The sequence below is a fragment of the Chiloscyllium plagiosum genome, chromosome 4 (assembly GCF_004010195.1).
Source record: "Chiloscyllium plagiosum isolate BGI_BamShark_2017 chromosome 4, ASM401019v2, whole genome shotgun sequence".
NCBI lineage: Eukaryota > Metazoa > Chordata > Chondrichthyes > Orectolobiformes > Hemiscylliidae > Chiloscyllium > Chiloscyllium plagiosum.
Window position 1 is genome coordinate 99,745,762 of NC_057713.1, and position 25,320 is coordinate 99,771,081.

The window sequence follows — 25,320 nt, forward strand, 5'->3', positions numbered from 1 at the left end:
AAGAACCTGGGAGATGTCACACAGATTCATTATACTGATAATGGGGCTTAGTGAGTTAAATTGAGGGAACTTTGCTTGATTTGCATTTCCTCGAGTATACGAATTGAGTCATTACCTCATAATTGTACTTAAAATGTTAGCAGGATTTGGTACAATTGGTATAGGAAAATTAGTTCCTCTGATGGGACGGAATCAAGAACAAAGACAAAAATCTTAAAATTCAAGACAGGCCATTTGGAAGCAAGACTGGAGAGCACATCCACATAAAAAGGAGAGTAGATACTAGAATTCTCAAGATGAAAAGGCTATCAATAGTGGGGACCATCTGAAACTTTCAAATCGGTGATCAATGGACTTTTATTGGACAAAGATATAAAGCCAAAGAGCACAGGCAGATGAAGAGAGTCAAGGTATGAATCAGCCATCAAAGCCAGAACAGGTTTGAGATGCTGAATGGTCTCTTGTTCCTAAAAAAAAGTTTCAATTTTTGGAATAAGTTGCCAGGTAAGATGGAAGAGTGAAGGATGTGAGAAATGTTAAAAACGCTGTCAAGTGGGTCCAGATAGAATAACTGTCAGAGTCAAATTACATGCATTCGCTCTTAATTTGTCCTTTGATATTTGTACTTTAATATAAATACCAATGAAAAATAGCTTAGATTTCCATCATAAATTTCTTCAAAATGCCCAAACAGCATTTTAAGCTGAAGAGCAAATCAGTAACGTAAACCAACTTAAAATCATTGTGGTGCTTTGGAATGGATTGCTGTTTTGAATAGGGGAACGCAAACTTCCATCTGTTAAAACAACCTGATCCAAGCAAAGGGAATTTTCTTCTCAGTGCTTTTTTGACTTGACATTTAGTATTAAAATGTCCAGGTGCTTCTTGTTAAACTTGAAGCAGTGTAACAAGGTAGCATTTTAATACTGATCCATTTCAGAGTACATAATGGATAGAACATTATGCACTGCAAGTATGTTGCAAATCAGAACCACTTGGCAAACACTGTTCACTTCCAATTTAAAATTGCTCTTATTTATTACCTAAATCCAAGGAATGAATGAGCGTGAGCATGCCCATCTCCTGCAAAGCTGTGTTGAGGTCTGTGCCACTAGTTTTGGCACAATCACAAAAGAACCATGTTGGGTGTTTTATTTATTTTTATTAATTAAAACTCTTAGAAATTGACCACTCGGACTAGATTTGGAGCTCTGGTCAGTTAACACTGTTAGTGATGAGTTTGCGAATTTCCATTCCGTTTTAGGTAAAAACTAGGTACGCTCCAAAATGTTCTGCTGAATAGGAGGGAAAAAGAAAACTTTAGCTGATGATACAACAACCAGGCGTGCAAATTCAAGAATTCAAGCATAAATTCTGAGGGGGGAACCATCAGGATGATTTTTTTTTAAGGCAGCAAATAGTATAGTTCTGGATCTCACAATCTAGGAATAAGTGGAGATGATGAATGACTTGGAAAAGAAATTGGATGGGCTCTGGTTTAAATTTGTACCTCTGGCACAAGCTGCACACGACATTGATGAGGCCACTTTTAGAATACAGCATTCAATCTCGTCTCCCTGCTACAGGAAGGATGTTGTTAAACTGAAAGAGTTCAGAAAAGATTGATAAGGACATGGCCGGAATTTGGAGGGTTTGAGTTCTCGGGAAAGGCTGAATAGGCTTAGGCGATTTTCCCTGGAGAAGAAAAGTTTGAAGGGTGACCTTTCAAAGATTTATAAAATCATTACAGGCATGGATAGGGTGAACAGCCAAGGTCTTTTTCCTAGGATATGGGAGTTCAAAACTAGTGGGTATTGGTTTAAAGTGAGTGGGGAAAGATTTAAAAGGCACCTGACAGGCAACTTTTTCCACAGAGTGATGCTTGAATGGAACGAGCTGCCAGAAGAGGTGCTGGAGGCAGGTATAATTACAACACTTAAAAAGCATCTGTGTGGGGATACATGAATACTAAGGGGTTAGAGGTATATGGGCCAAATGCTGGCCAATGAGACTAGATCAGTTTAGGCTAGCACGGTCAGTACGGACAGGTTGCACTAAAGGGTCTCGGTCAGTGCTTTATACCTCCATGAATCCAAGTGGGACTTGATCCTGGGTCTCCTGATCATAGTTTTTTTTTCAAAATGCAATTCAGACTGATAACAACCAATTGATATTCAGTGGACTTCACATGTCCAGCCAGCTGTGCTGAAATTCATAACTAAAATCATCAGACTGACTTGTGCACTTCACTGAAATGACTCATTTACAATATATCACAAAAGATGAGTTTCAATCTTAATTTGATCCATATTTATTCAAGCTATCTCAGATCATGAAAAATGATCTCCTGCAAAATAAAGCGAAGTGCATAGCTATACAACAATAACTCTCATTTATATGGTACCCCTAATGCAGTACAATGCCACACAGTGCATCACAGGAATATCGAACAAAATTTATGATCAAATCAATGCCGGAGATATTAGGTTTGTCAAAGAGGTAATTTTAAGCATGGCCACACAGAAGGATAAAAAAAGGGGAGGGGTTGAAGTAGTTCAAGCACTTGGAGCCCAGACAGTTGAAGGCACAGCAACCAAAGAGTAAAAGATACCAGAAAGCTCAAGAGGACAGATTTGGAAGAGTGCAGTGATTGTGGAGATCTGGAGGAGGTGGTGACAAAGGTGGAAGAAGATTTGGACAAAAACATGGAGCACTTTAAAGATGCTGATAGAAGACGAGTATGGAATGAGCTGCCCGAGGAAGTGGTGGAGGCTGGTACAATTGCAACATTTAAAAGGCATTTGGATGGGTATATGAATAGGAAGGGTTTGGAGGGATATTGGCCGGGTGCTGGCAGGTGGGACTAGATTGGGTTGGGATATCTGGTCGGCATGGAGGGGTTGGACCGAAGGGTCTGTTTCCATACTGTACAACTCTATGACTCGAAAAGGAATCAGCAGAAACAGCGCACTTAATTGCTTGCAGGTTCTGATCAAGTGGTAGCATGTATGCTCTGAATCACAAAATGGTGGGTTCAATTCTTACCCTGGGGCTTGAACACAAAAATCAAGACTGACACTCCACTGTAGCCCTGACCAAATGCTGTAGTATCGACTGACTCGTCTTTTGGATAAGAAATTAACCTAAGGTCTAATCTACTGCCCAGAGCACATTTGAAGGAAGCAGGAGAGTTCTAACCAGTATCCCTCAATCAACAGCACAAGAAAAATTACTTGCTCATTATAGCAGATGGTCAGATGTTGTATCTGAACAGCGAAGTCTGCATGTATAGATGAGGATTTGAACAGGAAATGGAATAAGGTAGGACAAAGATGGATGATATTAATTCAAGTTGAAATTGGTTCTCTTGGCGATTAAGATATGGATTAGAATCATCGGATGAGTACAAGTTTACAAAATGCTCATATGGTTAAAGCAGTCAAACACAGTAGTGTGTCAATGGGTGGGCTAGTACTTGAAACCTGACATTCTGCTGAGCTTCCTGAAGAAGGGCATGTGCCCGAAACGTCGAATCTTCTGTTCCCTAGATGCTGCCTGACCTGCTGTGCTGTTCCAGCAATAAAGTTTCAGCTTTGATCTCCAGCGTCTGCAGACCTCACTTTCTCCCCATTCTGCTGAGCTGTCAGATTACTGAGATACAGACGGTATCTCAGACAGTACAGACCAATTAGGAAGGAAGGCGAGTAGGAGGAATTAAACAAGTACTAGGTTCACTCTTAGGCATGTCTGACTGGCTATAGCTTGGATATGACCAATGAAACTGCATGAATACAGTAACCTGGGGGAAAGCAGAAGCACCAAATCAACAAAGGACAGTGAATACAACACTATCTTTAAAGGAACTGTGTGGCTTCTTTCTGGAAAAGCCCACAATTTTATATCACTTCAGTCAATTTCGGACTACGGATAACTTTAAACTTCAGATTCTTTATTCCAGTATGCTTTATTCTAAAACAAAATATTGTCTATGCTAGAAATCTGAAATATATGCAGAAGATGCTGAAAATCCTTTGCAGGTGGTCTATTCAGACCTATTTTGTACTGAATTATATCTCTAAAATACTTCGTCATAATTTGGCTAGGCACGAAATAGTGGGAAAACATTATTGATTGTACGAATCGAAGCATTTTCTTCAATTCTTAAGCAAGATGCATTTCAATGAATTTAATGACAGTATGCATGTTAAATTCACAGCTAAAACAATGTAAGAAACTATAAAAATGTATCTGTTATAATTACCTACCATTGCCAAGTCATCACGGCTGCAGTCAAGGGCAGCAATCATCACTTGTTCGTAAATTATCCAAACTAAATGCAACAGAAATTGAAAGAAGGAGAAAAAAATTATGACAGCAATTAAAATGTTGTATCTTCTCAATGAAATCACATTTTAAAGTAAAAAAAAGTAATTTATTATCTGTGTAAAACCATACAATGAAAGGGGAGGAAATGGAAGGGGGGGAGGAAATGGAAAGGGGGGAGGGTGAGTGGATGGTCAGGAGAGAAGGAGGGAAGGAGGATGAGGAAGGACGGAGGAAGGAAGAGAAACATCAGAAGAGAGAATGGGAAAGGAGAAAGCAAGAGAGAAAAAAGAAAAATATATGAAGTGAGAGAAAGAGGAAATTCAGAAAAATGAGAAAGGAAGAAAGGCAGGCCAGATATGACGATTCATTTAAACAACATCTGGGGGTGACTGTGTGTCGCAAAATACTTGCCAGACAATTCATGAGTGCAGAAACATAATTATTTTTTGCTCCATGTTGGAACAGCTAAAACTATTACTTCTCCTTTGAAGTATTTTTCAGGTCTAATCTTCAGCAAATGTCTTAAAAGCACAATATTTCTAAAATTTAAGAAGACAATTTAACAGTGGCCACAGATCAAACAAGACTGCTACTGTGCAGAGAAGAGTTAATGTAACAGAGTAGAAAACAAGGGTGCTCCACAATAAGATTTTATCATGACAGTGGGTCTTTGTTCAACCATCACCTAGGAATAATTGCCATATTAGTAATGATATCAGAGCACTACCTTTGCTGAGAGCACAGTGCATAAACTTCACTCAAATTCTGTGGTTACTGTGGAACCATTGTTTACACCAGAGGCGGTGGAAGCTGCTTTACATTGTTAGTCTTGTAAAGACTGCAGTATTTGCAGAGTGAAAAGGGAAACAGCATTCACCACAGTTTCTCTATGTCGTGTCAAGTCGACTTACTGGTTCAATACTTAAAACAAATTGAAGACAATAAATTCTTAGAAAAAGCCGGACCTTAGAGACGAGGGTGCGGATTATGAAAAAAAATCTTGTATGCTGAGACACACTGGATCACTGTAACCAATTCACAAGTTGACAATCCTCCTTTCCTGTTGTGTAACCCATGTGCTCTACAGCCAAGAATAAAATGTGCTCACTGCCCACTTTTAGTCCCTAATCTCAGAGGCAGACAGAAAACAGATGAAAAGGGTTACTTTAAAACACATAATGTTTGTAATTAACAATAATAGGGAATCTAATTGAGTGCACCAGGACCCCAAGACTTTTAGTTTTGTTTGTCAATTAACCTGCTACTCTCATATTCAACCAACATTGCCAACATCACTTACAGATGCAACATCAAAGTGTGGTTTGAACATTCATGCCGAGAGCTGCATGCCTTCTCCTGGAATCTGGACTTCATTTCACAATCATCACACATACAGAATAGGCATATAATCTACTTGTGGAATATAGTTAAATACACTATGAACAAAATCACAAGTGTTAGGAAACACCAGATGACACAACATAATTAATTAGATAAAGAAATCAGGCAAATGTTTTTTAAACATAAGTTAAACATGAATATTTGAAAAAAATTACTTAAATTTTATTCTCACTGAAACACAAGTAACTGATTATTACAAAATTGGTTTTAGTGATGAAATAAGTATCATTTAAAGGAAGCTAGCTTTTTAATCTAATCTCAAGTGTTCTTAACTCAGGGGTCCTCAATTTGTAATTCTGATTGACAATCATGATCAGACAATTAATTAATTTTTTTTGTACGGCTAGTCATTTATCACAATAAAGGCAGGATATTTGCCAAATTGGCCATAAACAGGTCCAGGCAGCGGACCATGGAGGGGGTCATTAGGGCCAACTGCCTGCCCCTCTTCCGTGATTACGTTTTGGCCCGGGTGTCTCTGGAGAAGGAGCACGCGGTGTCCACTAACACCCTGGAGTTGTTCAGGGAGAGGTGGGCGCCGCAGGGAGTGGAGTGTATCATTTCTCCCTCCAGCTCTACTTTGATTTAATCCCTGCCCTCCCTTTCACTGTTTTGATCACTCAGCATTGCCCTTTGATGTGAAGGGCACTGCTTGTCACTGGCCACTTGGGTGTTTCCTTTCTTCCTGGTGGTGGAAATTAAATAAAGATTTGTACACTTTGTGTCTTCCACTGTTTCTCACACCTGCACACACACAACATGGGAGCTGGAGGAAAAAAATATAAAAGCAGGGTATTTCACAACTAACAGAATAGGAGCCAAAATAGAAGCAATTAGATGTGGGGAGAGGGAAATGTGAGGGACACAGAGGCAGACAGCAACAGCGGGCAGAATAGGAGACTGACCTGCCGGTGAAGAGAGAGCAATACAATGGGAGGGTGAGGTCACTGAATACCTTTAAGTGGGATAAATTCCTGTTAGGCTATGGAATCAAAGACTGTTGACGTCGATTGGAATGTGAAATGTGGAAATCAAAATACTAGCAAATCTCTGATGACCTTATTATACGATGGAGCAGGATTCTAGGGACTAGTGACCGATCCCTGCTTCGAATTCATACTTATGCTCACCATTGCTCACTATGATGACTTAAGTGTTCATACAACACAAAATAAATTTGCTGACACCATCCTTCTTTTGGGTTGAGAACTATAGGTTCTGCTTTGTCCTTTGCCTGTTGTAGCAAAGGAAAACCATTATGTATATTAATGAGAAGAAGCTCTACTCTTAAACAAGAAGGAGTTTATCACATGATAGAGATCAGGTACAAATTATATTGGGATGATAGCTCCTAGGATTAGGAGGATACTTTCTTTAAAATACAAAGCTGTTTTCCTCACCCAAGTTCTTAGGACATTATCACGTTGGGTGGCACTTAATAAACTCCACTGCCTAATGAGGAAGCAATAGACTAGTGGTATTATTGTTAGACTATTAATCCATAGGCCCAGGAAAGGTTCCAGGGAACTGGGTTCGAATTCTGCTATGGCAGATGGTGGTATTTGAATTCAATAAAAAAGTTGAATTAAGATTCTAATGATGATCTTGAAATCATTATCGATTGTCAGAAAAACTCATCTGTTCATTAATGTCCTTGAGGGAAGGAACTGCCATTCTTCTCTGGTCTGGATTATATCTGATTCCATACATCCAGCAATCCCTCTGGGATGGGAAATAAATCTGGCCTAGCCAATGAGGCCCTCAAACCGTTAATGAATTTTACAAAAAATACTCTCGACACCGTACACAACAGTAACTTTTCAGGACTCTTGGCTTGACTGCAGTGTGCCTGAGAAAATTGAGGGATGTAGAGAGTGAGGGAGGATATGACTAAGTATTTCAGCTGTTGCTATGGATTCCACATAAGACTTGCAGTTTAAGGCTGGTTGAAGATATTCTGCTGAGACAGATTAACAGATGATGGAATGTCAACTGACTCAATGCATGCGAAGAAAGGTAAAATTTCTGCTACAGTTGATAGCAGTCAATAATTATTGAAGAATACTGAAAAGACAAGGTCATGGCTCTGAGAGTGGAAAGTCTCAGCTGGCAGGTTCATCCTTCAGGCTGATCTGTTTATCATCAATTCTCCAGAAATGGGCAGCCACTTGCTCATTATTTCTTAAGTACACTAGGAACAGAGTTACAGATGGTGAGTGAGTGAGTGAGTGATAAGGCTTTGCCCTGGGAATTCAGAGGACATCATAAACCATTGAAAGGTATTCTCAAATGGTTATGGAAATCTTCACAATACAAGAGAGTAAATTACCACCTTGCACTGACAATATCATCCCTGCTTATGTTCTCAATATTTCATGTAAAGAATTAAAATATATTAAGTTAAACAATGGATAGTGACAATCAATTGTGACAGATGAGGCCTGGAAACATTGTTGTAAACATTACATGAACAAGTGAAAAACTTCCAAGTGCCTATTAATCAAAGAAGCAATTAACCGAGCAAAGAATTCAAGGAAACAACCTTGTACTTATACAGCAACTTTCAGGAACTCAGGTGTCCAAATGTGTCTTAGGCCCAATGAAACACATCTGAAGGGTTAAAAATCACACAAATCCTGAAGAAGGGCTTATGCCCGAAACGTCGATTCTCCTGCTCCTTGGATGCTGCCTGACCTGCTGCGCTTTTACAGCAACACATTTTCAGCTCTGATCTCCAGCATCTGCAGCCCTCACTTTCTCCTTAAAAATCACACAACACCAGGGTTATAGTCCAACAGGTTTATTTAGAAGCACTAGCTTTCGGAGCACTGCTCCTTCATCAGGTGGTTGTGGAGTATAAGACCGTAAGACAAGTAAACCTGTTGGATTACAACCTGGTGTTGTGTAATTTTTAACTTTGTACACCCCAGTCCAACACCGGCACCTCCAAATCATGACTACCATCAACATCACTAACTGCCAGCTCAAAGTGGAGAGGATCTCCGAGAAGATCACATATATCGACACAGATGTCAAGTTTCCACAGAAATGCAGGAAAGATCCCAAAAAGATTACAGACTTACAACACAGATTACATGGAGAGATTTTGCCGCACCTCTCGCAAAATCCTCAATCATTTCATGCACCAACTCTAAAGCAGGCACCATAACCTTTAAATTAAGATGGAGTCCACACTTAGGATGCAACAGTACAATTATGGGACATTACCAAACAGGCAAGGTGACAAAACTACACCACATACATGCACAAGAACAAGAAACTTGGCATCACCACCAGCAGTAGCCAAGGCCGCCCAAGCACCACAGTGGAAAACGTTATCACCACGGGGAAGTCGATCGTCAACTTATTGGACCACACCCTTCAACCCGAAGAGATTGAAGTTCTTAGCTGGGGTCTCAATTTCTGCCCCACCACCAAATGCAGCAAACATGGAGGAATTCATCAGACGAATGAGACTCCAGGAATTCTTTCAAGATGCCAGCAGTGATCCCAATGAGCCCACTGAGGAGCCGGACCAGTCATCACAGGGATCCGTAGATGGGTGACCAAAGGAGGAGTCAACTTGGACCCCACTGGAGGGTCACTGCCCGAGGCTTGACATGCATGCTCAAACCATAAGGAAATATATAAATGCCAGATTCATCAGCCCCATCCACAAGGTAGAGCAAAACATCAACCGATCACAATGCAAGACCATCCATGCTCTCAAAACAATTGCAACATTGTCATCAAACCAGCAGATAAAGGAGGTGCCATAGTCATTCAGAATAGAACAGATTACTGCAAGAAAGTGTACCAACAACTGAACAACCAGGAGCAACAGAGGCAACTACCAGCCGATCAAACCAAACAGCACACCCGTGAACTAAACACATTGATCAGGATTTGGATCCAGTCCTTCAGAGTTTCCTACACACCCTCACCCCACATGCTTCTCACTTAGGCGACTTCTACTGCCTTCCGAAGATACACAAAGCCAAGCCACCAGGACGTCCCATCATGTCAGGCAATGGATCCCTGTGTGAGAATCTCTCTGGCTATGTCGAAGGCATCTTGAAACCCATTGTACAGGAGACCCCCACCTTCTGTACAACACTACAGATTTCTTAGAGAAACTCAGCCCCGCGGACCAGTCGAACCAGGAACATTCCTCGTCACAATGGATGTTTCAGCACTCCAACCAGCATCCTCCATGATGAGGGCATTGAGGCATAGCCCATGTACTCAACACTAGCAAATGCCAATCTCCAAAATCCTACAACTCATCCGCTTTATCCTCAACCACAATGCCTTCACCTTTGACAAGCAGTTCTTCATCATGAAGCACTGAACAGCCATGGGGACCAAATTTGCACCCCAATATGCCAACATTTTCATGCACAAGCTCAAACAAGACTTCTCAATGCAGCCAACACTATACACCAGATATATTGATGATATTTTCTTCCTCTGGACGCATGGCGAGGAGTCACTGAAACAACTGAAAGTGGTGTCAACGAACTTCACCTCACCATAGACTACTCTCTAGTATCTGTCTCATTCTTGGACACATGCATCTCCATCAAGTACGGGCACCTCTGCACCTCACGCTACCGCAAACCCACGGATAACCTCACGATGCTACACTTCTCCAGCTTCCACCCAAAACATTAAAACAGCCATCCCTTACGGACAAGCCCGACGCATACACAGGATCTGTTCGGATGAGGAGAAAATGACAGGCTCTTGGAAGTACTCAATAATGCCCTCTTAAGAACAGGGTACGATGCTCAACTCATTGACCACCAGTTCCGACGTGCCACAGTGAGAAACCATAATGACCTCCTCAGAAGACAGATACGGATTGCAACTGATAGGGTACCCTTCATTGTCCAGTACTTCCCGGGAGCCAAAAAACCTATGCCATGTTCTTCGCAGCCTACAACACGTTCTCAATGAGGATGAGCATCTCATCAAGATCTTACCCACCCCTCCACTTCTCACCTTTAAACAACTACCAAACCTCAAACAGAGGTTTGGTAGTTGTTTCGCAACAAACTTCCCAGCCTTCGGGACAACACCTGTCATGGCAGACACTGCAAGACATGTCAGAGTGCCGACATGGATACCACATTACATGTGGGGACACTACGCACCATGTACATGGCAGGCACTAATGTGATTCGGCCAATGTTATCTTTCTCATATGCTGCAGGCAAGGATGCTCTGAGGCATGGTACATCATCTGGAGGCTCTCTGAAGATGTTACCTAGTGTGGTAATGAAATGTCTGAAAATGAACCTTCAGCTCAGCGAGCAAACCTACATCCAGAAGCTCAACCCGAGCTACAAATCTTCTCAAAACCCGCTAACATGGTACATTGGCAAGACCAAGCAGATGCTATGACAATGGATGAATGGACACTGCACAACAATCAACAGACAGAGTGCTCCCTCCCAGTCAGGGAACACTTCAGCGGTCCGGGACATTCGACCTCAGACCTTCGGGTGACCATCCTCCAATGCAGACGTCGGGACGAGCAACAATGTAAAGCGGCTGAGCAGAGGTTGATAGCCAAGTTCAGTACCCATCAGGATGGCCTCAACCAGGACTTTGGGTTCATGTACACTTCAGGTGACCCCAATGCACTACACACTCCCTCTCATACACGCGCGCACACACATAGTACTACAGACCCATACACTCACAGACTCTCTCTCATACACTCACATATACATGCACCCCCACACTCTCACCCACACATGCATCTTCTCACAGACTTATACCACTTTACACTCACATACACATACTGTCACAGACACACACACTCCGACCCCGCGCGTGCGCGCACACACACATATATAAGTTTGTAGGTGAACTTGGTGAACTTGAACTTGCAGAATTACATTTTATTTTGCTCAAAAACTGCATTAATCCATGCAAGACTCTGTAAATGCCTTTTTTAGAAACAGAATTAGTTTCAACACTGGGGCATGGACAGCCTCACACAGTGCACCTCACATCTTCAATACACTATCTGAGACGACATGGCACCTATTGTTAAAGTTTACTTGAGAATGCAACTTTTTAAAAAAGTTCTGGGATTTACATATGAAAGAACTGAAACCAACATGGTCATTCTAAAAGATGAGAGACTTAACAAACAATCCAGGTCTTTTTAAATATATCAATTCAGTTGCATCACACTAAATGTTTGCTATAAATTCTGTGTCTTACAATCCTATACTCCACAACCACCTGATGAAGGAGCAGCACTCTGAAAGCTAGTGCTTCCAAATAAACATGTTGGACTATAGTCTGATGTTATGTGATCCTTACAGTGACTATGTTTGAAAAGTACTTCATTTGCTTTAAAACACTTTGGGATGTGCTAAAATTGTGAAAGGATTTGTACAAATCTGTAGTTTATCATGAGGATTAAAATTAACCTTAGAGATTTAGGAGCTGTTCCATACCAACAGATTCACTCAGCCCAATATTTTGAGAGGGGCACAAATCATAATTATCAAGGCTTTATCTAGTGAAGACTGACCTTCAGCAAGATAAATTTAAAATGTAAACCTCTGTTAAAAGTTCATATGGCAACTGCATTTTATCCAATGACAATAGATTTATGAAATTACAGTTTGAAAATGCCACCAGGAAAGAGACACGACAACTTGGACAGGTATTTTGAAGCAGTCTGGATTTAAGATTAAGACCAGCTTTAAGACCAAAAGCAAAGTTAATAATCTGGTTGACACTTAACAAATAAAACAGTACTGGCTTCAGCAGGTGACACCAAAAACTGCAACTGTGCTGTTGCTCTCTCAATGATGATCAATGGTGAGAAAATATATAATAGGCTGGAACTGAACGAGTGCACTGTAGATTGCAGTGATGGAAAGTTAAGAGACCTTGGAAGAATTCAAACCTGAGAATGAGAATTTTAAACGTTGAAACGTTGCTAATTTAGAACAACTGTAAGTGCGTGAATGTGGGTTAGAAACAAAATATGGACAGTAGACATGTTTATCAATTCCCAAGTAAATGGTGCGCGTTTCAAGCTTCAGTCAGTCACAAGAGCCAGATTATTCTAAATTCTACATCTAATTGATATGATCTATTCAAATGAGTCTAGGTCAAAATAGATTGAGTAATATCCCAGTTACGCCTGGAGGCTTTATCACTGCAAATGCCTTGGATTATTTTGTGTAGAACATTGTGTATATCATCACACATCTATCCTCCACTAATTACATTGTGCTGGAGAAATTAACTTGATTGAATCAGGTGATATTGGTGCATTTTTTTGAGACTCCATTTGTTGAGTAAATATACTTTGCCCTAAAATAGACTAATTGCTACAATTCTGTTGCTAAAACCTGCCTTTCCTCCAATTCATTAGTTAATAAAGGGTAACTTGATGTCGAATACACTGTCATCAACAGACATTCATTATCAATTTGATTTAATCCTGGGCACTAAAAGTGGAGTAAATAAAAAGTACTGGAAATATTCAGCAGGTCTGGGCAGCTTCAGTGAACAGAAAAACTGAGTTATGTTTCATGTCAGTGACACTTCTATCAACTTACCACTGGCTTGACTTGCATGACATCTATCTATGCAATGATGGAGCTTTACAAGAAATTCCTATATAATATTTTATGTCAATGTTAATTAATCTTACTTAGCCATCAGCCAAAGTAACTTCATAAAGCAATAAAATCAGAGGAAAGAATCTTGCCCTTTTGCCAGAAGAATCACAATAGTTGTACAGAACTGTTATTCATTATAGTAACCGTGAAAATAATTTAGTTTAACCTAAGGTCACACACCCAACATTTAACTGTTTTTACATACTATAAATGTATATATAAAAAAGCCGTTTATAACACTGACTAGTGAACACATGCAACTTATCAGCAAGTTATTATATATGACCACATGTTTAGATAATTTAAACAATACTTACAATGTATGCAGTTTACAAAACCTGCTAACCCATCGCAACCAATTTAGAAACCAACTCTCGTTTCAAGCACCCATCCTATCAATCAGACTGAATAGATTTGAGATTGTTCCATGATTAAAACCCAAACTTAGCAGTCAGCCTGGATTCAGTGTGTGGATGCAAACTCTAACTCAATGGTTAAATTACAAGTCCCACTCCAAAAACATGAGTACATTAACTATTCTGATTCTCCTGAGCATTGGTACACATCAGAGGTGCAGGTTTTTAAGTTGAGACATCAAACCACAGCACTGTTTGCCCTCCCAGGTAATATAAAGAATCCCACTGTACTATTTGAAGAACAGGAGGTTGAGTTCTCCCAGGTGTCCTGACCAATACTTCCAATTAAATCAAATCAAACTACTTCTGTCTGTGACCTTAACATGCAAAATTGGCTGCCACATCACCTCTATTATAACAATGACAACACTTCAAAAGTACTTGATTGGATGTGAAGCAGATTTGGACGGCTTAAAATTGTCCATGGTGTGATATGAATCCACGCCCTTCATTTTCTTAAAATATCAACTTATGCTCACATTCTGTTCATCTTTTGACCAATCCGAACTATTCTAGCATATCTTTCTTGATGCTGTCCATGGTAAGTCAGACGTTGCTGTTCTCTGAGGGAACAGGTGCTAGCTGAAGCAATTAGGGGAGTGACATATCTCCATTGAAAGAGCTAGTGAATCAATTTGTATGCAATTTCCCCAGGGATAATTAAGTGCCTGTTCAATGGCACATGGAAAATAATATTCCTGCAAACAAAAATATTTGCGCTCTTTTGAACCTGCCTTGCATCACATTTTATGAAGTCCAAGAAATGGATAAAACTTCAGTTTCGCTGTTACTTAATTGCACCATTACATCTTGACAAAATCTCTCATCAACAGTGCAAATGTTAACTTTCTCCAGTTAAAATAATGAAACAGTGCATCCGAAACCTAACTAATTTAATTAATTTAAAATCCTTTTTAAATCAAAGACTGGGCTTTGAAAGTCATAAACATTGAAAAGTTCATATTTTTTACAAATACTATAAATCATTCCAAAGAAACTTTGTGGAAACAGAGTTTATACCTCACACTGTTGCGGTCATATATAGTCATTATTAAACTCCATTAATTGTTTTGTAGAAATAATTTGTCAAAAATTGCTAGTATATATTAAAATTCTCATCCCTGTTTTCAAATCCCTTCATGACCTCATCCCTCCATATCTCTTCTAGTCCCATAACCTTCCAATATCTCCGCTTCCTCCATTTCTGGTCATTTTAATACAAGTATCATGACTGACCATACCTTCAGCAACCTGGGTCCTAACTTTTTATCATTTACATAAATGATTTGGATGCTATCATAAGAGGTACAGTTAGTAAGTTTGCAGATGACATCAAAATTGGAGGTGCAGTGGACAGCGAAGAGGGTTACCTCAGATTACAACAGGATCTTGATCAGATGGGCTGAGAAGTGACAGATGGAGTTTAATTCGGATAGATGTGAGGTGCTGCATTTTGGGAAAGCAAATCTTCGCAGGACTTATACACTTAATGGTAAGGTCCTAGAGAGTGTTGCTGAACAAAGAGACCTTGGAGTGCAGGTTCATAGCTCCTTGAAAGTGAAGTCGCAGGTAGATAGGATAGTAAAGAAGGCATTTGGTATGCTTTCCTTTCTTGGTCAGAGTGTTGAATACAGGAATTGGGAGGTCATGTTGCGGCTTACAGGACATTGGTTAGGCCACTGTTGGAATATTGCGTGCACTTCTGGTTTCCTACCGATTGGAAAGATGTTGTGAAACTTGAAAGGGTTCAGAAAAAAATTTACAAGGATGTTGCCAGGGTTGGAGGATTTGAGCTATAGGGAGAGGCTGAACAGGCTGAGGCTGTTTTTCGTGGAGTGTCGGAGGCTGAGGGGTGACATTATAGAGGTTTACAAAATTATGAGGGGCATGAATAGGGTAAATAGGCAAAGTCTTTTCCCTGGAGTCGGGGAGTCCAGAAGTAGAGGGCATAGGTTTAGGATGGGGGGGAAAGATATAGAAGAGACCTGAGGGGCAACTTTTTCACGTAGAGGGTGGTGCGTGTATCGAATGAGCTGCCAGAGGAAGTGGTGGAGTCTGATACAATTGCAACATTTAAAAGGCATTTGGATGGGTATATGAATAGGAAGGGTTTGGAGGAATATGGGCCGAGTGCTGGCAGGTGGGGCTAGATTGGGTTGGGATATCTGGTCGGCATGGACGGGTTGGACCGAAGGGTCTGTTTGGATGCTGTACATCTCTATGACTCGATATGAAAAGGTACCTTTGATATAGGGTGTTTCCTAGTCTCTTGGGTCTCTCTCGATGGCAGTTGCTCTCTCGGCAATTTTCAAACTGTCTGCATTTTTATATTTTTTTATATCCCCAACATTGGATTGTCTCATTGGTTTGATGGTGGCACAACAATAAATTGAAACTTGATTGGGTTTTAGTATCCTGGGGCATTGTTTAAACTAGGAGAAAGTGAGGACTGCAGATGCTGGAGGTAGGAATCAACAAGTGGATGTTGGAAAAACACAGCCGGTCAGGCAGTATCTGAGGAGCAGGAGAATTGATGCTTAGGGCATAAGCCCTTCATCATGAAGGTTCATTCCTGATAATGGACTTATGCCCGAAACATCGATTCTTCTGCTGCCTGACTGGCTGTGCTTTTCCAGCACCACACTCTTCACATAATTTAAACTGCTTGGTTAAATTTGAATTGTTCTCAAAACAGCAACCAAAACTCAGGTATCAATTTCACAGCCAAGTGTTACATATTTTCAACTTTTCAGTATACTGTGACACTGCCATCTAGTCATCTACCCAGGTGCTTGAAATTGCTCAGTTCAGAACAGCATTCACTCTCTCACAGGTACAGTACACGCCTTCAACTTCATAACACTCTCAAGCCATAGATTCTGTTCTTGTTTTTGTCTAATACTTTTATTCATACTTAAGTGTAAAATTCTAGAGAGTGTTGTATGGCCTGTAGGTTGTGTCATTGAAGATGAAGGCTTAGAGATGCACCCAAGGCACACCAATACCTGTATAACCAAATTTACTAAGACAGTTTATAAATGTTTACACAAGAGTTAATACAATCCTTGACATTATTGTGAAAGGAAAATGTTTACATAGCATTCTCCTTAACTATAATCACAGAATTATTATGCTGCAGGAGTCCATTTAGCTCTTGATGTTGGCGTGGTACTCTGAACATTAACTGAGTGTCAAATTCCTTTTCACATATCCTTGCATGTTACTTCTATTTAAATATCACCTCTTTTGAATGCCTCAGTTCAATCTGATACATCATATTTCCAAAGTGGGCTACTTGCTGTGTGAAAAAGTTTATTCTCAGCTTGTGTTTGCATCTTTTGCAAAACACTTGAAAGCTGTGCCCTCTGGTTCTCAGTGAGAACAATTTTCTCTCTACTGATTTTGAAGCTTTCTATCTCGCTTTTAACTCTCCAAGGAAAACAATCCCATCTTCACCAGTCTATCTTTCTAACTGAAATTTCTCATTTCTGGAATCATTCTCCTAAATCTCTTTTGTACTCTCTCTAATATATTGATATCCTTCCGAAAGTGTGGCACCGAGGTCTGCACTCAGTACTGCAGCAGAGGTACAGCCAGGTTCTTCATAACCTTGGGCTCTGTGTTTTTAATACTGAAGCCCAGAATACTCTATGGCTACTGTCTTTAATATGCAGATTTACAAGATATCTGCATTTGCAACACGTTGAGGACAGTAACTTTTATACTGTTCTTCCATGTTGTTTGTATCAATGTTTATCATATATTACTTCTCCACATTGAACGTCACTTGCTACCTACCTGCCACTCCATCAGCTTGTCAATGTCCTTTTGAAGTTCTGCATTGTCAACCTCAGTTTATAAATCGTACAGGTTTGTGTCTTTTACAATCCTTTGAAATTGTTCCCTGAACTCTGATCATTTTTAGTTATAAGGAAATCGAGGGTCCCATTACTAACCCCTGGTGAACTCCACTGCAAACCTTTTGCCATCCGAAAAAGCATCTTTTAACCATTACTATCTGTTTCCTATTTCTCAGCCCTGTTTGTGTCAGCGTTACTACTGAGCCATTTATTCTAAGTCATTTTCCTCACAAATCTGCTTCATGGTACAGTATTGAATGACGTTTGGATATCCACAATGTACCACATCTCTCACCTTGCCCTGATTGTTCTCCCTGTTATTTGTTCAAAAAACACCAAGTTAGTTAGACACAGTTTTTGTCTGAGACAATCTAGGCTAATTCTTGCGAATTTACCCACATTTTCCTTTGTAATTATTAATTCCATTGTAAATGTATCTAGAAGTTTCCCCAATACCAAAGTTAAATTGATTGGTCTATCATTGCTGAGTCTACCTTTCCAACCTTGAACAAGGGTGTTATATTTGTAGTTTTTCATCTATGAATCACTCAAACCGTTCCACATTTACAACAGTTAAACATTGATGTGCTTCTAATGTAGAAAACTACACCAAGGCACAACTTGGACGTTAAATAAACTGGGCACAGGCTCATGTCAAGAAATATCAACAAACTTGGAAAAAGGCTTGATTTTTAAGGAGTGGCTTAAAGGAGGCGAAAGAAGTTTAAGGAGGGAATTTAGGAATTCATAGAGTCATAGAGATGTACAGCATGGAAACAGACCCTTCGGTCCAACCCGTCCATGCCGACCAGATATCCCAACTCAATCTAGTCCCACCTGCCAGGAAATCAGGAACTTCCTTTTACAAAAGCTAGCCTACCTAATAGCAACCATGTAACCTCAGTTGACTATTCTAGAAACTAATCAAGTTCACAACTATCCCCGAAACGTCGATTCTCCTGCTCCTTGGATGCTGCCTGGCCTGCTGTGTTTTTCCAGCACCACATTTTTCAACTAAAGAAATTGAGGGTTTGGTTAAGAAAAAGAAGGAAGCATATGTCAGTGAATAAGAAGCATAACATCGAGTGAATTCTTAGAAGAGTATAAACAAAGTAGGAGTATACTTAAGAGGGAAATCAGGAGGGCAAAACAGGGACATGAGATAGCTTTGGCAAATAGAATTAAAGAGAATCCAAAGGAAAATAGATGGTGACATCTTGTAAAATGTCCAGATTACAGAGGAGGAAGTGCTGGATGTCTTGAAACGGTTAAAAGTGGATAAATCCCTCAGGACCTGATCAGGTGTACCCGAGAACTCTGTGGGAAGCCAGAGAAGTCATTGCTGGACCTCTTGCTGAGATATTTGTATCATCGATAGTCACAGGTGAGGTGCCGGAAGACTGGAAGTTGGCAAACATGGTGCCACTGTTTAAGGGTGGTAAAGACAAGCTAGGGAACTATAGACCGGTGAGCCTGACCTCGGTGGTGGGCAAGTTGTTGGAGGGAACCTTGAGGGACAGGATATACATGTATTTGGAAAGGCAAGGACTAATTCGGGATAGTCAACACGGCTTTGTGCGTGGGAAATCATGTCTCACAAACTTGATTGAGTTTTTTGAAGAAGTAACAAAGAAGATTGATGAGGGCAGAGCAGTAGATGTGATCTATATGGACTTCAGTAAGGCGTTCAACAGGGTTCCCCATGGGAGACTGATGAGCAAGGTTAGATCTCATGGGATATGGGGAGAACTAGCCATTTGGATACAGAACTGGCTCAAAGGTAGAAGACAGAGGGTGGTGGTGGAGGGTTGTTTTTCAGACTGGAGGCATGTGACCAGTGGAGTGCCACATGGATCGGTGCTGGGCCCTCTACTTTTTGTTATTTACATAAATGATTTGGATGTGAGCATAAGAGGTACAGTTTGTAAGTTTGCAGATGACACCAAAATTGGAGGTGTAGTGGACAGCGAAGAGGGTTACCTCAGATTACAACAGGATCTGGGCCAATGGGCTAAGAAGTAGCAGATGGAGTTTAATTCAGACAAATGCGAGGTGCTGCATTTTGGGAAAGCAAATCTTAGCAGGACTTATACACTTAATGGTAAGGTCCTAGGGAGTGTTGCTGAACAAAGCGACTTGGAGTGCAGGTTCATAGCTCCTTGAAAGTGGAGTCGCAGGTAGATAGGATAGTGAAGAAGGTGTTTGGTATGCTTTCCTTTATTGGTCAGAGTATTGAGTACAGGAGTTGGGAGATCATGTTGCGGCTGTACAGGACATTGGTTAGGCCACTGTTGGAATATTGCGTGCAATTCTGGTCTCCTTCCTATCGGAAAGATGTTGTGAAACTTGAAAGGGTTCAGAAAAGATTTACAAGGATGTTGCCAGGGTTGGAGTATTTGAGCTACAGGGAGAGGCTGAACAGGCTAGGGCTGTTTTCCCTGCAGCGTCGAAGGCTGAGGGGCGACCTTATAGAGATTTACAAAATTATGAGGGGCATGGATAGGATAAATAGGCCAAGTCTTTTCCCTGGGGTTGGGGAGTCCACAACTAGAGGGCATAGGTTTAGGGTGAGAGGGGAAAGATATAAAAGATACCTAAGGGGCAACGTTTTCACGCAGAGGGCGGTATCTGTATGGAATGAGCTGCCAGAGGATGTGGTGGAGGTTGGTACAATTGCAACATATAAGAGGCATTTGGATGGGTATATGAATAGGAAGGGTTTGGAGGGATATGGGCCGGGAGCTGGCAGGTGGGACTAGATTGGGTTGGGATATCTGTTGGCATGAATGGGTTGGACCGAAGGGTCTGTTTCCATGCTGTACATCTCTATGACTCATTTAATTCATGAAATAGAAAGAGTTGTTGCTTACATGAGTTGTGTGCATTTGCTTCCTACTGGAACTAGTAAACAACACAAACATTAGCTTAAAGTTTGATAAGTTTGAAACTACTGTACTAAGCTGAATGCAGCTGCCATTCCTTGCAAAGTATACACCTGTAAAATATGTTATTTTATGCAATGCAAACACATCCTTTCAGAGATTAATTTCCCTATATGTAGGATAACATAGACCATGCTCTAATGTAATACAGCACCAAAAATTATGCTATTATCCTCGGGAGAGTACAGCTACCTCGTATAATTTAATTATAATGCTTTAACCTAACGTCATCCCACAAACCCAAGAAGAAAATTGGCTTCCAGATGTTTAGCTTGCTCATGTAGACATAAAAATCATTAAAAAACAATTATTTCATCTATAAAAGACTATAAGTCTGAAATTAAGATTCAGATGATGAGGTAATGTAATTATGCAAAGGAATTTCCGCTTCCAGGGATTTCCTGTGGGTCATAACTGAAACAAAAGGATTTGGAAACTCAGTGTTTACCCTTTTATGAGTTCACAGTTCATGCTTTAGCTAACTCTCATTTTTTCATGTGCCTGTACTTTATCTCCATAAAATAAGAAAAATAAAAACTAAAGCCAAAGATAACACAACACCGGATTATAGCCCAACAGGTTTATTGAAACCGCAAGCTTTCCGACGGAGCAGGGGCTCCAAATGCTTGCGGTTTCAAATAAACCTGTTGGGCTATAACCCAATGTTTTGTCATTTCTGACTTCGTCCACCCCCAGCACCTCTGAATTGCGGCTACCATTGACACCACCAACTGCCGGCTCAAAGTGGAGAGGACCTCCAAGAAGATCGTGCATATTGACACAGACATCAAGTTTCTGCAGAGATGCAAGAAAGCAGGCAAGATGCCAAAAGGACTACAGATCACAAACACAAAAGTCAATGTACACCACAGATTACGTTGAGAGACTTTGCCGTCACACCTCTTGCAAACTCCTCAATCGTCTCATCCACCAACTTTTCAGCAGGCAATTTTTGAAACAACAGTAATCTAAGTGAAGACTTCACCTTCCAGTGAGGAGGATGTGGTGAAATTGCTTCCACTGGTGGGATAGTCAAAACTAGGGGCTAGAATTATAAGACAGTCATGAATCAATCCAGCAGGGAATGCAGAAAACTCCACTTTATGCCAAGAGATTGGAGCTTGCGCATGTATGGAGTAATTGAGGCCAATAATACAGATTCAGTTAAGGTGAAGTTAAATAAATATTTGTGGGGAAAATGTACTAATCAGGTGAGATGAAGAGGGTGGAAAAGACAAAGCATAAATAAACCATAAAAAGAATGGTCCAATTGTGTTGAATAGCTAGTTTCTATGCTGTAATTCAATGCAAATCTTTGTAATTGATGGATATATTTAAAGTTCCAAGCAGGCAGTACTATAAAAATTTAAGTTAAACAGAGATTTCTAACAAGAACAATTCTACTAAGGGAGAGCCTGAATACAGGTGTTATCTCAGGGCCAACTGCAGCTCTTATTCACCTGTTAGAGCTAGCAAATGGAGAAGGATGATCTCCCTGAGGCGAAAGAAGTTTACAAAGTGGTCCAACAGTTGATCAGTTCTCACTGTTACAGGGAAATTATCATTGAACATCCACAGAACATAAAACTCCTATGCCCATACATAGCACTTGCCTGTGCTACTCCTTGCCTTCTTGTCACGTTTCTGTCACACTTTGTCATTCCTTTTTCCTTTTCAATTAAGAAACATGCCACAGTAGTCACTCAGAAGTATGTGCGAGAGCAACAGAGATAAAAGGAGTGACAGAGAAAATTATGTCTCCATCTTCAAACTCATGTGACTTTCACCCTTGACAAAAAATTCAATTTTGAAGTTGGGCATTTATCTTGAATCTCACAGCATATTCAGCCCATTGTGCCTGCGCCTGCTCTTTGAAAAAGCTACCAATAAGCACCATGGCCCTTCTGTTAGCCCATAGCCCTGTACATTTTTCCTTTTCAACTCGACATCCAATTCCTTTTGAAAGTTATTATTGAAACTGCTTTCACTTGCCCCTTCAAGCACTGCATTCCAGATCTCCAAAACAAATTCACATCTTCCCTTTAGTTCTTTAGCCAATTATTGGTGCTCTGTGGTCACAAACTCGCCTGCACTCCAATCTGACAGCTTCTTCTTATGTACTCTGTTAATATCCTTCAGAATTGCAAACACAATTAAAATTTGTTATGAAAATTGTCAATAACTTTGTAAATTTAAACTTCTCCAAGTTGATTTTTCAATACTGATCTGCTTTTCAAACACAGGCCACTTTGTGTGATATGGCATACAGATCACTAAGCAGATGTACATGAAGCATACAACCAGCCTCGAGAAGAATCAGTCTTTTCTTTTTCCTTGACATTTAAATTACATTAGATTGTAAGTGTGGAATGTGCTCAATCACTGTAATCAGGGAAGCTCTATTCCTATCCTTTCTCCTGTAATTCCATACTCACCGTCATCTCCAAGTTTTGATGCATAGTCACTTATTAGCTCTTCTCCGACTTCCACTATCTGTTCACTGTTGCGGTAGTTCTCATCTCGCCATTTCCTCAGCTTGTCGCGCATATCTGAAAAATCAGAAAAAGGATTTTTGAATAAACAGAAACAGAAAAAATCTTGTAAACAAATATAATCAAACATTTGGAGAACTAATGATGTGTGAAATATGAGGATAGCTTCTTATTAACATAAATTAAAACATCATGTAGATCAGTAAAAGACACAAGGAATGTCAAATTGCCCACTTGACTTGAACAAGCATCTCCACAAGGTAACGTATTGCTGATCCTTCTCATGAACTACAGTAGACATTTTGCACATCGAAGTAACAGGCACCACAGAGACACCACAGGCCCAACAGCGACATGGTCAGAGACAACTTTCCAAAAATGGACACTCTTTGGGTCATGGCATTGAAATAAAGAGTCTTAAGCCTGCCACAAATGCTTCAGCAGAAATTTCCAAACAAGACAACTCCCAATCAAAAAAGGAATTATTTTGTCATTGTACGTGTCTAATGACTGACTGAACAGCAAGAATGGACAAAATTAGGATTACATTTTTAAAAATTAATTTCATAATGGTTAACAGACAGACAGCAGAGAATATGACAAAATGGATCATTCTCAGGATGGCAAGCTGTTACTAGTGAAGTTCTGCATGGATCAGTACTAAGTCCGCAGCTGTTCAAAATCTACAGAAAATGTGGATGTGGAAACCAAATGTAATACTTATGACAACACCAAACTGGTTGGGAATCTAAGTTGTGAGTAGAATACAAGGAGGTTTTAAGAGGACTTGGGTTTGCTAAGTGTATGGGCTAAAAGATGGAATATAACGTGAATACATGTTAAGTTTCCACTTTGGTATAAAAACAGTGGGGCAGATTATTTCTTAAACGTTAAGAGCCTGGAGGTTTCGGTGTCCAAAGGGATCAGGGTGTCCTTGTTTGAGTGTCACAAAGTTAGCATTCAGACACAGCAAGCAATCAAAAAAGCAAACGTTGGCTATCATCGTGCAGGGATTTGGGAGAACACAGAAGTAAAGGTTTCTTGCTGCAATTATATCAAGTTTTGGTGAGAGCTCGATCACCTGGAATAAGGTGCAAAGTTTTGGTCCCTTCATGTAAGGAGGGATATACTTGCCAAAGATGGCATGCACCTTTGGTACAGTGTTTTGGTGCTGGAAGGATTGAATGTTTAAGATCGGAGGATCACAGAATCTCTACAGTGTAGAAGCAAGCCGTTTGGCCCATCACATACACACTGACTCTCCGAAAAATATCGCCCCACCCAGACCCACCCCATCCCTGTAACCTTGTATTTTGCATGGCTACTCCACCGAGCCTGTACACTTCTGGACACTATGGGCAATTTAGCTGGTGGATCAGATGTCAATCATTCAAACATTTTAACTGTATTGGCCCAGTAGGTCAGTTAGCACATGTTATACCGAGACCAAATAGGCTTTACGAATCAGCCATGGCTGAGCAGTTGCATTCATGCTTCGGAGTCAGAAAGTTATGGGTTAAAGTGCCCGCTTCAGATGTGATCACAGAATCAAGTCTGACATTCCTGGTGTCGTAACAAGGGAATACTGCACTATCAAAGGTGCTTTCCTTCAAATAAAACATTAAACCAAGGACCAGTTTAGCCGTGTGGGTGGTAAACATCCTGCAGCTCAATGCCCTGGTCAACGTTCATCTCCTATTTATATGCACCCAAAACAATGATTATTTGATTATTTATCTCATTGCTGTTTGTGGAAATTTGATGAGATTTTATTCGATTAGATTCCCTACAGTGCAGAAATAGGCCCTTTGGCCCAAAAACTCAGAGTTGTGAATGCATGGAATGCGTTGCCATCTGTGGTGATGAAAGCAGAGTCACTGGGGACATTTAAGCGACTGTTAGACATGCACATGGATAGCAGTGAGTTGAGGGGTGCATAGGTTAAGTTACTATATTTTACATTAGGATTAAACCTCGGCACAACATCGTGGGCCAAAGGGCCTGTTCTGAGCTGTACTCTTCAATGTTCTATGTTCGAAGTCCCACCGACCCTCCGAAGAGTAACCCACCCAGACCCATTCACCTACTCCCCACTAATGCACCTGTCACTATGGGCAATTTAGTATGACCAATTCACCTAACCCACACATCTTTGGACTGTGGGAGGAAACCAGAGCATCCGGAGGAAACCCACGCAGACACAGGGAGAATGTGCAAACTCCACG

The 25,320-nt window shown here is 40.5% G+C and overlaps 1 protein-coding gene across 1 annotated transcript in view; it reads right to left on the bottom strand.

Moving 5' to 3' along the window:
• Window positions 1–25,320, bottom strand: part of emc2 (ER membrane protein complex subunit 2) — a 115,498-nt gene that overhangs the window by 68,374 nt on the left and 21,804 nt on the right. The window contains exons 2-3 of the mRNA XM_043688741.1: window positions 23,039–23,152; window positions 4,266–4,330 (exon numbers count right to left, since the gene is read on the bottom strand). Of these exons, the coding sequence (XP_043544676.1) occupies window positions 4,266–4,330; window positions 23,039–23,152 (179 nt within the window). The remainder of the gene's footprint in view (window positions 1–4,265; window positions 4,331–23,038; window positions 23,153–25,320) is intronic.